The sequence below is a fragment of the Xiphias gladius genome, chromosome 8 (genome assembly GCF_016859285.1).
Source record: "Xiphias gladius isolate SHS-SW01 ecotype Sanya breed wild chromosome 8, ASM1685928v1, whole genome shotgun sequence".
Lineage (NCBI taxonomy): Eukaryota > Metazoa > Chordata > Actinopteri > Istiophoriformes > Xiphiidae > Xiphias > Xiphias gladius.
Genome location: NC_053407.1, coordinates 11,211,659 through 11,226,194, shown reverse-complemented (window position 1 = coordinate 11,226,194; position 14,536 = coordinate 11,211,659). Strand labels below are relative to the sequence as shown.

General features: G+C 40.3%; 1 protein-coding gene across 4 annotated transcripts in view; it reads right to left on the bottom strand.

The window, feature by feature from the left end:
• The window catches only part of ptprjb.1 (protein tyrosine phosphatase receptor type Jb, tandem duplicate 1), a 36,280-nt gene extending 27,381 nt beyond the window's left edge, over positions 1–8,899 (bottom strand). For all 4 annotated transcript variants that reach the window (XM_040133443.1, XM_040133445.1, XM_040133447.1 and 1 more), the window contains exon 1: positions 8,641–8,899. In XM_040133443.1, the coding sequence (XP_039989377.1) occupies positions 8,641–8,706 (66 nt within the window). In that variant the 5' untranslated portion in view covers positions 8,707–8,899. The remainder of the gene's footprint in view (positions 1–8,640) is intronic.
• Positions 8,900–14,536: the final 5,637 nt, after the last annotated feature.

Here is a 14,536-nt window from a genome sequence, read left to right as displayed (position 1 = left end):
AAAAAATGTATGAGTGTTTTGGGTCAGTAGCTGATGTAACGTGCTCTGCTTGATTGACGGCACCTAAGCTCCAGTTAGATTTGTTACTCCTGTCAAGGCGGGACAATTTATGCCTGTATTGTTGTTATCGGTTCATAGAGCTTGGTGTCAATTCCCAGCATAGCTCATCCGACTTCAACCTGATGAGAGGTCTAGTTAGCCGAAATAACTGAAAACACTGCTGTGGTTGTGGACATTTGGACACATATAAACGATTTCATCAATCATATTGCATTTCTTCTTGTTAAATAGTGAGATCATAGTGTGAGTATACAAAATATTTAACAAAACAATATGTAATAACATGTCAAATAAAAACATCATCAATATTATGTTTGGCGAGATTTGTGAAAGTTGTAATTCTCACTTTCTTCTTTCAGCCTCTAATATATTGGCAGCCTCTTCTCTATTTAAAGTTCGTTGCCTGAGTAGTTTCTCATGAGCAACCTATTCATTGTTTCTGTTCTAGCATAACTTTGTGGCACTTCCTGTGTCCACCCAGAGACCCCTGAAAACACATTTGAACATAAAAGACAGCATTATGCTGTACTTTATACTTCCGCTTCATTAAGGTCAAATAAAGGAAGACAAGAGCCACACAACTTTGGCAAAAAAAATCAACTATTGTCTCACGTAAACTGTGCTAGGTTAACTTAAAGCCATCTTCTGTTCCTTCCTCTATACTGTGCCATATGTACTTTTCTCACACCACTCTGCACATTTGGGTTTGTTTTCCATTATCAAGCAACAGGTTTTTATAACTTATTCTTTAAGTCTTGAAGTCAGTCAGAAGGTTTACTTCAATATTCTGTATTCGAATTTCACTAGAATTGGTCACGTATTGAAATTTGTTTTTGACTGTATCACCGCACATGACTGACTGACCAAGGTGCAATACAAGAGATGTGATGCATGCATGAATGATTCCTCTTAAAGGGTCAGTTCAGCTAAATTATGAAAAAAAAAAAATCATTAACTCTGGTGATCAGTATTTCTCTTTCACACAATTTATAAAGTGAAGTCATTACTTTTTTACCCCTATATTCAATAATACCGCAATACAATGGTCAAACTCTGCATTTCCTTTAAGATCTGGATATTTAGGATCGACATTTATAATAAACCAACACTGGAGGTTTTTGAAAATACTAATATACTACTACTGAATATATAAGGTGGTATAAATGTACATTAAAACCCACTTCATAGGACAATCTGGAGACTTTAAGATTTGACTTATAAAGTTTTATGGTAAAATAATATATTTGTAGAGGTGTTTTTATTAGTGTAATTTATGGTTAGGTACATAAGTATTTGGACAGGGACACAGATTCAGCCAAATGCTGCAAAACTCATAGGACAGTGCTTCACAGTTCAGATATTCATCCAAAATACACTGCGAAAGCAACCCAAGAGCTTATCCAGGCACGGAAATTGAATATTCTTCAATGGCCAAGTCAGTCACCTGACCTCAACTCAAGTGAGCATGCTATTCACTTGATAACTGTGAGTTATCTTACCACCGAAGCAGCTCACAGTGTTTGACAAAGCTGTATTTTAATAAAAATGTTTTTTTTTTACGTATTCAGTTTTATTGTATTGATTGTCAGGACGGATAGATTGAGTGCAATAACATAACTACATGATATACCAAGAAAACAAATAAACTAGATGCAGAAAATTTATTTAAATTCCGCGCTGGTGACAGCCGTGGCCAGAAGCATTTTATTTTCATATTGACCGTCCTTCTGTCCGTCCCATTCTCGTGAACGTCATATCTCAGGAATGCCTTGAGGGAATTTCTTCACATTTGGCACAAACATTCACTTGGACTCAAGAATGACCTGATTATATTTTGGTGGTCAAAGGTCAAAGGTCAAGATCACTGTGACCTCACAAAACATGTATTTGGCCACAACTCAAGAATTCATACGCTAATTATGATGCAAATTCACACAAATGTTTAATAGAATAAAATGGTCAACTTCACTGCGACATCATTGTTCTGCATAAACATTTTTCTGGCCAAAATACCCTTAATACACTTTATGAAATTATGAAATTCTTTCATAGAGTCTTCACTACATACATTATATGACTCTAGACAGGCATGGATGTAAACTGCAACTTAACTGGTTGGCAGAAGCATGCAACCATAAGGTTCTCATTCTAGTTCCTGTAGTTTTGACCACACGTACTGCTGATTTCTTTTTCTACGTCCCCCTAGGTGTTCATGATTATACGTTTGTATTCCATATAGCACACCATTTGAGTGTAATAGTATTTCTGTGAGAATACAAATGGCACAACACTCCACGAGAGAAATTCAATATGGGCCTCCTTCTGTAGAATGCTATAGGAACATGAATCATAAAAACAATGCTGAAAGCCATGTCTAAAAATATCCACTGCCTCCCAAAACTCCCTGCACATGACAGCTTTAGCTATGAGTCTGTTTGTCTCCAGGTATCAGCCTCCCACACCACAGTCCTCGTGCTGCTATCATGGGCCACATCACAGGCTATGGAAATGAGTAACGTAGTATTTACTGTCCCAGCACTGTGCTGTGCTGTTCAGAGTGCTGAGCTGCTGGCTGCAGATACGCATCTGAGTACAATGTTCTTGCCGTGAAGAGCTTCCTCCTAATGCTGCTGGCCATGTAACAGGAGGAAGATGTTCGTGAATGCACACCCACAGGTGCTGGACACAGCGGGCTGGGCCATTACGCTGATCATAGAGGTGTGATCAGCTTGACGTTTAAAATGTGTTAAAGTGGAGCGTGGGTTGTAATGTGCGCTCGTCTGCAGAGAAGGAAGAACAGAGAAATTGGAGTGTAGGTTTGGTATTATTAGTGACTGGCTTCCTTGTGCTTTATTCAAAGTTTGTAATTAGTGCCTTTAAATTATCAAAGAAACTATGACTACATATGTCCTTTTAAATCTAGATTCTGAAGAACAATGTATACTGGGATAGGCTTCTGCCCCATGTGATCCTGAATAGCATGAGCAGTTTGAAAAATGTCTTGATGGATGTTTCTTCTTAATTTTTTGCGGCTTTTAACAATCTCTAAATGTTACAAGTTGTCTATGTTTAACTCTTCACAGCTACAGTACACCGCCTCTGCCTCCCTGCCCCCTTTTCTACATACAATGCAAATGTATACACTGATGATTTTACTGGTTTTCATTCTTGCAGAGGCACTAAATAATTCATTTTATTAACCATTGTCAACAACCAAGGACATGCAACATCTTCATCATTTGTTCTGTCATTTACAGTAATATAAGGCACATTTTCACTATAGAACAAGTACGATTCCTCATTAGAGCAGCTTTCAGCTGTATCTACTAAACAAGTAAGGTCTCAATACCATAAAACATCTCTATGTTTCCTTTTATGGCTTGTAATTAAATAGCAATGCTAACATGCTGTTTAGCAGGTACGATGTTTTAACATGTTTATCATCTAAGTTTAACTTGCTACCTATCGCTAATTAGGACAAAACACAGAGTACAACTGACGCTGAAAAGGATTTTATTAGTTTTGCAGTTATTTGGTCACAATTACATTCAAATTTTGATCTGATGATTATGCTATATGGAAAGTTAAGGATTCACTCATTTATTTTGTAAGTTCATCCTGAGGGGAACATGATTGTCTATCAAATTACATGGCAATCCGTCTAATAGTTTTCAAGGAATTTCACAAAAAAATGAAAATGTCAACCTGCTGATGGAGCAAGAGATAAAATCAGGAGCTCACTTGTCATTTGCAATTATCCTCTGGGGATCATGAATGTCTGTACAAAATTTCATAGCAACACATCCAATAGTTGATGAGGTATCTCCATCTGTATTAAAGTGGTGGAATGACTGACCAACACTGTGTGTTACGTCCAGCATGGCTAAAAACAGAGTACATCTAGTGAAGTGAGTTTTTTTAAAACCAGACATTTTAGCACCAGGCTGTCATTGGGACTAAGCAACAACTCTATCAAACTGCAACAGCTTGCCGTCTGTGTATTATGGTCATTTTGTACCAATGTGGCATTTAAAATCCTGACGCATTCTAGTACTCAATTTGGAATATCAGTAGAACAGAGTGACCGCGAGAGACAAGTAAAACAACAGAAAAATAATAAATTTTCATCCCCTCTATAGCCTTGCCTGGCCATGACTCACTGAGGCCACTGATAAAATGATAGCTATCTGCTGACAATAAGGCCTTTGAGTCTGAAAGAGAAGCCTGTGTCTCATTTACATGGACTGGGACTCTTTGTAATTCATTTTGTACATGCTGAACTTCCAGCCGCAGCCCTGGTCAAAGGCAGCATGTTTGGGGATGTTAATTTGAAACTGGACTGTCCTGATATAGTTGAATAGGGGGGGCTGCAAGTGGGTGGAGGATGCAGTTTTCCACAAAGGAGGACTTGATTTGTGACTTTTGCACTTTAGACCAATAATGGGATGCAAGACAAGGAGGCTTATGCATTCTAATTTGGATACAATGAGAAGAATACATTTTGGAGGGAGGTACTTGTGTTCAGTTGAGTGTCTGGACGTCATCAAGTCAGCACACATCATCCACATTTTCTAGTAGTGCAAGGCATTAGAATGGCAGCTAGCCAGAAAGACAGTTTTCATCACACAGAGTCAATAGCCACAGATGGGCCGGTTCTTTTAAGTGTAAGAAAACGTCACATTTCCTTGTTCCAAGATGTTTCCCACTGATAGCCACGTCAACATGCTCTCATTTCGGCAAGCTGTGAGGAGGCCATAGACAGAGAAAGGGAGGGAAACAGACACCGTGGATGGGATCAGAGAAAGGCTCCATACCATGATAAACTCATGCAAAGTGTTGTACTTTTCCTGGGTCATTAATGAGTGAGTGTTAAGCTGTGACTTTGCACGCACTTTCTCTTGACAAGCCACACTTTATGTTTAAGCCTACTTTTAATCCCATTTCAAACTGATTTGCGGTGTTGTGCATGATGGCCAGACAAATGACATAAAAAGCTCCTTAATACAAGCAAAAGATATCCACCAAATGGATGTGTTATTTCATTTACAACTTATTCAGAAGAGCAGTGTCTTTACAGACTGGAAGTGTGAATGAGAGAAAAGACTTAAGAATTATTTAAGGAGTCAGAACTGAGAACTGAATTACGCACCGAGATGTTAAGATGCCAGTTCTGTTTAATGTAGTGAAACAATTTTATATCAAACTTTAATGATCCCCACAGGGACATTAGGTTGTCACAGAAACAACAGAAATAAACAAACAGAACATGATATAATATGGAACGATACTTAATATGTAATCAAAAAGGGTCCAGACAAATTAATTTAAACAGTAATTCAATCTGCAGACCACTACAGATGCCAATGAGATACATGCATATCAGTCCCTGAAAAATTAAGTAAATAACATCAAAAATCTAAAATTCTGAAATACCCTTTAAAGAGGAACTGGAATTGGAAAAAAAAACCAAGATACAAACTATATAAAGCCAAAAACCTCAGCAGATATATTCACTTTAGACTGGCAGTTAACGTACAGACTGAGGTGTGTAGTTAAGTGGATTGTTAATGTTTTTAACCGTAGAAATACTACAGTACATGTATGGAATATGTCACCATGCCACAAATTTCATTTCAGGGAAGCATAGTATTTCCCCTTTTTCTACTTTAAGTTCCTCTGTGTATTTAGCCAAACTATGTTTCCTATTTACTTTTTTTAATATCTCACTGTTAGAAACTGAAGTTAACATCTGATGCATCCTGAAGACTGACGAGAATAATCAACACAACGACCCAAATTTCTCTGATATTAAGTGTCATGAAATTATGATCTACAACTCACCCTCTCTGACTTTTTTACGTGATCTAAGAGGGGCACAAAGGCATACCACCCCACCGCAAGCGTTAGATGCTGCTGTCCCTCATCAACTTCCTGTCAATGTGCGACAGATGCTCAGACACTGTGAAGTATGTTAAAATGAGGGCTGCGAGGACAGGGGGATGTCAACACTCAAATGCTGAAAGAAGAGAAAAGATGAAGAAGAGTATGAGAACTACAATGAAGCTGCTAGAAAAGAGAGAAAAGGATAACAATGAAAAATCATTAAAGCAAAAGAGAAGAATTAGAAAACAATCACAATTAGGTTTTGTCCCATTTAACCTTGGGTGTTTTATGTTGCTCTGTATTGCCATCATCCACGTCAACATCTTACTACAAAATGATCCTATCTCAAAATGCCTCTCGCTAGCTAATGAACATATTGGAATAAACCATTTCAAAGGTGTGTACGCGTACTCAGTAAAGTTTCCTCATTTTAAACGTGTTTTCCCATTAAGTTTGAAAAAAAATAAACAGTTTGGCCTACAACAAAAAACCTGCATGTGGTAAACCCTGCATGTGGTAAACTTTGACACACACAAGGGAGATTTAAATTAACTCCCTAAAACAGATAACCCAGACTTGTGTATAATATCCTGAAGGGCTGATTCCAGGTGTCCAAAATCTGCAAATGAGACAACCAGGCCTCTAGTCTCTAATTTCATCAAAAGACAAGATGATTAAGGTGTAGCAGGTTTTGAACAAGAAAGTCCTGACTGTCGTGTGTCTGACTGTCACGTCTTTGGGAGAAATAATTTCTGATCGCAAGTCTGAAATTTAAAGGGAAAAAACAATGGATTATTTTTCTTGCTGGATCAAACGTGTAAGACACACTGACTGAATCAATGACGATGACTGAATCACGCAGTTATAGCCAGTTTGTTGTGTGAGCCATCATCAGTCTGTGAACCTGCCTTTCAGTATTACAACCAACTCTGTTGGTGACAGACTCACATTTGTGTGCGTGGCCTGCGTTGATCTTTGCTCAACATGTGTATGCTTCATAGAAGTTGACTAAATTTATGGGTCGCTGCACCTTTACTTCCTATTGAAACCTTTGCAGTTATCATGTCATTTGGGCACAGAATATATGAGTTTTTCACCAGAATACAATTAATTGCTGCATTTACGAACCAATCAGATAAAATAATCTTTACCGAGGTCTTCTTACTAGCTTTTTCTGGAGCTTTCAACTGTATCTCCCTGGCTTCGAGGTCAAGAATGAACATTCATGCTCAGTAAATACGGTGATCAGAGTTTACGTCTATTGCTTGTGTAGTTTCATTTTACCCATGTCAGAACACACCAGTCAAGGATCATAGTGGAAAAAAAACGGGCCAATTAAAAAAAAAAACGACACAGAAATAATGGCAGAGTGCAGAGGGAGGCTGTTGTGTTCAATAAAGTAAAGTTTTCTAAACAACTATAGGAACAGAAACACGCGACTTGAATGTTCACAAGTTTTCGCGCTTCAGTTCAGCTAAATTAGACTGTGAGCTTTTTCAAATCTGATGCCTCTAGAGTTATGTTCTGGTTGAGGTGTGGAAAATATTGTGGTTGTCATTAAATGAAGCCATTGTTGACTGTTCGGATGAGAAGTTGCACGAACGGCGATGCCTGATGTCAAAAATTCACACGTTTCAAGTTTCTGAACGCATAAGTATCCACCCAAATGGCCTAATTTAGAGGCTTTGTGGCACAGATCTGTCATACCACCTCTGCCTTTGCTCTGGAGAGAGTAAGCTTGCATTTGGCCAACAAATGAATGTGTTTTAGTCTTTTTAGTCTCCACTAGTTAATCTATCTAGACTATTTACAAAAGAACTTGCACGTAATAAACTGACCAGATTATTAGGTTCAACTAAAGTCAGTGTGTGAGACTCCCTGGTGTGAAGAGCTGAGGCTGCAGGGCTGACAGGGACACTGGGCTGCACCTCATTCCATTCCTGACCTCTTTGTGTTGGCCACACACATCCTCACATGCCATTCTCAACCTCTCTCAACTTTTCTCTCTCCCCAGAAAGACCAGTGGGACAAGGACAGGTGGGTCTCTGGCTGCTGGATGCCTCAGTCTGTCTGTTACGGAAGCTTTGCTCCGAATGAGTGTACTGACACACACTGGATACTGACCTGTGCAATCATGAATAAATAATGAAGAGAATGCAGATATAAAGCATCTCATTGGAGTACTTGCCTCAATTATTACAAAGGAACGAAGTAAAAATGTGCAAAAAGAATTCATTTTTATTTCCTTAAATAAGTTACACCTAATATATTCTCTTCCAATAAATAGCCCGCTATTGTTAAACCAGCTGGAGGTGGGCGTATTAATTACTTGCTGACATAAATATGAATCCAATCTCAACTCTCAAAGGACCATTATTCTTCTTATAATAAGCCATGACATTCTCTGTCTGCCACCAAGATGAAATTGCTTTGTAATTGGAAATGGGTTTTTTTGTTTGTTTGTTTTTCTCTCATAAGTCTAAACTGTGCTTCACCAACTGCCGGCTACAGAGAGGTAAATTACTTGACAGCCCTGGCAGCTACCTGCGCAACAGGTGCAGTCACAGCCACCGATTAAAAAAAACTGACCTTCTCCATCCAGACAAAGCGCCCTGTTGTGGGCGCTGGAGGGGGGGGGGCAACGACACTGCTTGGTGTAATTCTGCGCAAAATGCGGATGAATGAAAGCGTTCTTACCTTGAAGACAGCGCCGAAGACCAGAAGAGTCCACAGAGAGACGCTGAGGCGCAGCAGTGGCTTCATGATGCCGGACGAAGATTCAAGTGCCTTTTTCTACCCGCTGAGTGCTCTCATGTCCAAACTTTGTGTTCGCTAAAAAAAAAAAAGGGGGCAAACCCTTTGGCCGTATTTGTCACTCCTCACCGTCAAACTGTCGCTACATCGGGAGAACTATAAGTGAAAAAGGGGAAACTTTTCTTTTTTTTTCTCTCTCTTTTTTTTTTCGCTCTCTCTTCAGCGCTGTTAACGGGGAGGAGCGGCGGCCGGGAGCGTCACACGGGGAGGTTTGGTGAGGTCTGCCACTCCTCTCGTCATCTGTTCACCAGCTCCGCTTCAGTGTCACCGCCGATGTGTCGCAACGTCGGCCCGACCCCGGAGGTGGGGGGGGTGTCTGGACCGGACCGGACCGGGGCGGGCTGCCCGCTCGTGCAGAAAAAGGGAAAAGAGTCTTCCCACATTCTTGCCATAACTCGGCCAACACAGGGTGAAGGAATGCATCACACGCGGCCCAGCTGCCAATGCAAATGTTTTTTTTGTTGTTGTTTTTTTTTTAACCTCACTCTAGTGTCTTGGGTTTTGCCGCCACGAACACGCGAGGCCGCTCATTTCACACCAGCAGGGGCGAAGCAAGGAGCTATGTGCTCTTAGGCCCGGGGGGGGGGGCTCAGGCAGAAGGACAAACGGGCGGCTTGGGGCTTGTCCCCTGATGCCCAGGCAGATTTTTGCCACTCTCACTTAAAAGAAAAACATCGAACATGGAAGCTATAACCAGCAACACAAAACAGATCTGAAAGGCTTTGATAGAAGAATTTAAGAAGTATTGAGGATCATTTTCACCATTGATCGATCCGTCTGTTAATTTTGAAATCTATGGGTTATTTTTTTCAGATAGTACAGTGATGATCAAATGTTCCCAGACCCCAAGGTGGCGTCTCCAAAGCTGGATCCGCATTTCTGCTGGATAAATTCTCTGTGGCTGATCCCTAATCAATGAACTGATTTGTGATTTTGGCGCTAAAAAGGACAAAGGGATATACGGTGTTCTTTATACAGGCAGCTGGTCAAACACATGTTAGGACAAATGTCTACAGTATATCCGCCCATCCACAACTGACAGTGTACCTCCACCAAAGCTCAAATCCATCAATTAGGATTGCATTTCCTATGGTGTACAATGTTGACAGTCAGGTTACGTGCACTTGTACGTTTCGACTTCTGTGTGCAGCCTGTGCTTCACTGATGTCTCCCTCACTTTTCACGTTAGTTTTGCTGCACCTGTTGCTGTGGAAGGATAAATCCGACCCAGTGCTGGGACGCAGCACAGTACTGACTGAGAAACGAAATTAATATAACAAGTACTGTAATTAGTATTATTAGAGTAATTAGTTAAGTAACTTAATAACCTTCTCAGTGAGTAATACTTAACAAGAAATTGATTACAGTTTACAGTTAAGTTTCCCAACACTGCTTATGCCTTTAGAAGAAACGATATGGAGTTTGGCGACTTCAGAAAACTCTCAGCACAGCTCCACCCAGCCCCAACATGAAAACAGGTCTGATCAACTGCACTTAGTGGACCTGTGAGCGAATTTGTTGGGTCTATGTGTTTAGCCATAATTATCCCTAAATTAGAGCCGCAGTTTGTCACAACTACACGTTATCTGTCCATTGAGGATGATCATTTCTGTTCACCTTGCTGAATTTTATTCCTAGTAATTCCTCTAGATTATAACAAAAGTTGCCGCAGTCTGTTTTGTTTTTGTGTCAGTGGTTTTATACATTTTATCAAAACCCAGTTTCAAAATCAGATCAATGTGACGAAAGTATAAGCTAATTAGCGATGACCATTGAAAGAGCTCACAATTTAGTCCAGGCATGCCAATCCACTCCACCCAAACACAGGCGATAAGACGCCACTGTAAACAGCGGGGAGATAATGTAAATGATACTGAAGCCTTTAGTACTGTTGAAATAAACATATTTTAGTCAGAGCTCAGGCTAGTGGAGCTGGTGTTGATACAGAGCACGCTAAAGGAATAAAAAGGACACTGCAGTGTAGTTGAAGGGTGATTTGCATCTGCTCTGTTATGTTTCTACACCTCCTTCTCTCATTAAAGAATCCAGAATAAAATAAAATATGGGAGTGTGCATGATAAGGAGTAGTCATGTAAAGTTTATTTACAGAACATTTTTATCAGCTTTGTCACAGAGCGCTGTACAGGAAACAGCAAATAACAGACAGCTCTTGTGCATGGATGGCTTTGAAAACAGCGAGCAATCTGCCTCGTGAAACTATGCAGAAGGAAACAACATTTAAGAAAATGTGGTGAAATGTCAAAGTTAAAAAGGAATACTTGAAAATTAAACTCATAACACCGGCACTAAATACCCCAGAACCCCACTACAGCACTGCATTAAAGTGCATTGAAAACTTTATCAGGAGTCTTCAGTTTGGGTGTGTTGTTAATCCATCGCTGCAAAGCCTCAGCTGCTGAAAGAAAGGGATTAGCATGGTTATGACTCGAGCACCTTCACATCAGCATTTAAATTCTGAAACCGCATTTGAATTCCAGATACAACATCCAAATAGTCCCTGCATGATAGATATGGAGCTCATTGGGAAGATTAGGGGACAGGTTCACAGTTTGTCAACAAGGTGCCCTTACGAACACTGAAACAGATCGTGCTTGCTGTGATCATTCCTCCCGCTCGTAATGGCGTTTGGAAAATCTCTTCCCAATGTTATTCCAGCGGAGGTGATGGGGGACCATGGTGACATGGCCCGGGAGCTAATCCACTTTAAATTTCACAAAATGAAAAAAAAACCCAGTACTTCAAAACAGCAGGGAGTGTTATTAAGCTAAGAATTGCTCTAATGCGATCATACAGCATTAACACCTCTTATTACTTGTGTTCCGCTGCTAAAGATGTGCTGTGTTGAGTGGGCGATTTTCTGACCTTTAAATAGTACACAGGATGCCAAAGCTGCCAGCACTTTGTGACAGAGAGTTTCAAAATGGCTGTTAAACGAGGCCTGCCGACGATGGCTAATGGAGATGGAGGTGATATGAAGTGGTCACTATGACCCACCATTCCCAAGGAAGTGTTATGTAATCCTCGAGGGATTGTTGCAGCATGTTTGTCTGTTTTTGCTGCTGGCCTGCTCTGTCCATTGATGCTTTTGTTGCTGTATACACTACAAACTCTATGTATTTCTTTCTATGTTTGTCTAATGTTTGTCTCCAGCCATCTAGATCAAGAGTGAAGAAGTTTCATGTGTGAGATGACGCTGATAGTGTGCAGGCAGGGGGACTTGGAAGGGATGTTATGTTATGTGCATGAATTTTTAAACATACACACATCATTTAAACTTTACACCTAAACATCGCAGTCTGACTAAAGTGAAGTTACAGTGCAGTGACACACACAGTGCTACTCGTACTGCAGCAGCACCAGTTTTGGTTTATATCATAGTGTTCTAAATAGTGCAGTGCACCAACCTGTGTCTGAGTCTTATTACCTCACATTCAATATAACGTGGTCAGTATCACTACATAATGTTCCTGACGCTTTACAGGACTGCCCTGTAAAACACTGGCACATACGTAGCACACACAGGCTATTTCTGTTCTGTTCGAGTTGTGAAATTTTCTTCACAACTTCCCTTTACACCAATGCTCTTTTTAATTTGGCTCAACATTTAGCAACAGACAAAATGTATTAAAACTGGGTGACAAGACACATCAACTGTGAACTTTACCTCCTTTCCACCAGGAGCGGCAGAATTAGTTTTGCAAGTTTTTATGAGTAAACATTCACTATTCATCCACTATTCACGTGGTTTTAACCTTTGTTGAACTGCTGAACAATTGCAGATGTCTACTCTCCATACCACTATGCTATCATGCTCTGGGCACTCACTTTCCCACAGTACCCCACAAAATGTCAATGGTCTTTTTGAAAAAACTGAGAGCATCATTTGTAGCTGCCCCATCGGGAACAAAAATCCCGCTCCTCTCTTATTTTTTCTCTTGCTCTTTTATGTCCTCTCAGTGTCATCTACTGTATTCCTGCATTGATTGTTGTACATAAATATGCGTGAGATTCTTTTCATTCATGTAAATTCACAAATGAATGAAGCTTTACAGTCATGAATAACACTTCTTATTCCATGAATTTGTGAATTCCTTTGCCATTTTCCTAGCTAGCTGACATGTTGAATCATTAATATAAATATGATTGCAGCCACTTTAAGTGAAATCAACAACCCTACTTAGCAACTGTACATCTGTACATGGTCAGGTGTAGTTCTATACTTTGAACAGTAGTGACCAGGGTTTAAACGATGACAACTTCCTGCTAGATTATTCTGTAAAAGGTCCAAACCAGGATTGACACACAGGTCCTGCTTTGATATCAAACCCCGTTGATAATGCGTGGTGTGGTATGATTTTTATCATGCCCCAATATAGTTTTGTGGGACGCCTTCTCAGCTTTACTGATACTTAAGTGATTTAAAGTGCCCCAAAATAAAACAAGAGACATTTAAATAAAGCAGAAACAAAATATGGTGAATTTACGCGTTGACTATTTGTTGCATTGAATGGAAACACCAGAACAGTTGTCAACAAGACAAAAGTATAGAGCCATATGTTAGCAGCTCTGTGAGTGGTGCTTTGAACTAAATGCTGATGTCAGCATGCTCATGATGACAACGCTAACATGCTGATGTTTAGCTGGTATAATGTTTACAATATTAAACATCTTAGTTCAGCATCTTAGCAACATTTGCTTATCAGCACTAAACACAAAGTACAGCTGAGGCTGATGTGTTTTGCAGGTATTTTGTCATAGAACCAAAATACATGACACGTTAAAAATTGGACCTGATGATGACACTGGTGAAAAGTCTGCGGATCAATAAAGACAGTAGGACTCATCTGTTTAGTTCTGTGTAATAACTCTGGACCCAAATGTAGAACTCAGACTAAGGGGCATGGTAAAAGTTCAAACAAAGGTAGTTTATTGTAAGGTTGTTAGAGACGTTGATCTTAGTGGGTGGAGCGGGGCAGTCAGGGTTAGAGGTAGCTGAGCCGGAGCAGGCAGAGGCAGGAATCTTCAGCAGACACAGGAGACAAACGAGGCACTGGGAGTAGCAGGAAAAACCAGGAAGTCAGAGAGCGAAGGACCTGAGGCACAGGTAAATAAGGATGAGCCAGGATCAGAAAATATGAGGAAATTTCTAGGAACGAGGAGAGCTGGATGAATGTTAAATACCATGTTGACAAACGGAACGATGTGGTGAAGAGCGGAGTGCAGGACTGGAGTTTCATAACAGTAGGCTTCAGGTGGAGTTGACGGGCTTCAGGTGAGAAAACTGGATTGCCACGCCCAGGCCGAGATGCACACAAAACCGCACACACACACACACACACACACACACACACACACATTAACAGAGAGAGACACAAACGGGACAAACAAGATGCACAAGGGAGGGGGAAAACAGCAGAGACATTAGGGATGAGAGAGAGGTACTGCTGGGCCCTAACGTCATCATGTAAGGACCATGTCTTTGCAAAAATTCATGGGATTCCATTCAGTATTTGTTGAGATACTGAATAGTCTGGACCAAGAGCCTCGCTGCTAGCATCGCTAAAAATAGAGCCAGCGCTATCCATGTTAAAAGAATAGTTCCATATAGGGAGATGTACCCTTGGCCTTCTTGCTGAGAGTTACCAATGTGCAAAGCAGTTCTTTTCAGTGTCAAGAATCACTAGAATCAGTTTTTTTAAAACGATTTGTTCAAAAGATTCATTCACTGAATCGTTCACTGCTTGGCTGGAGCTCTGAC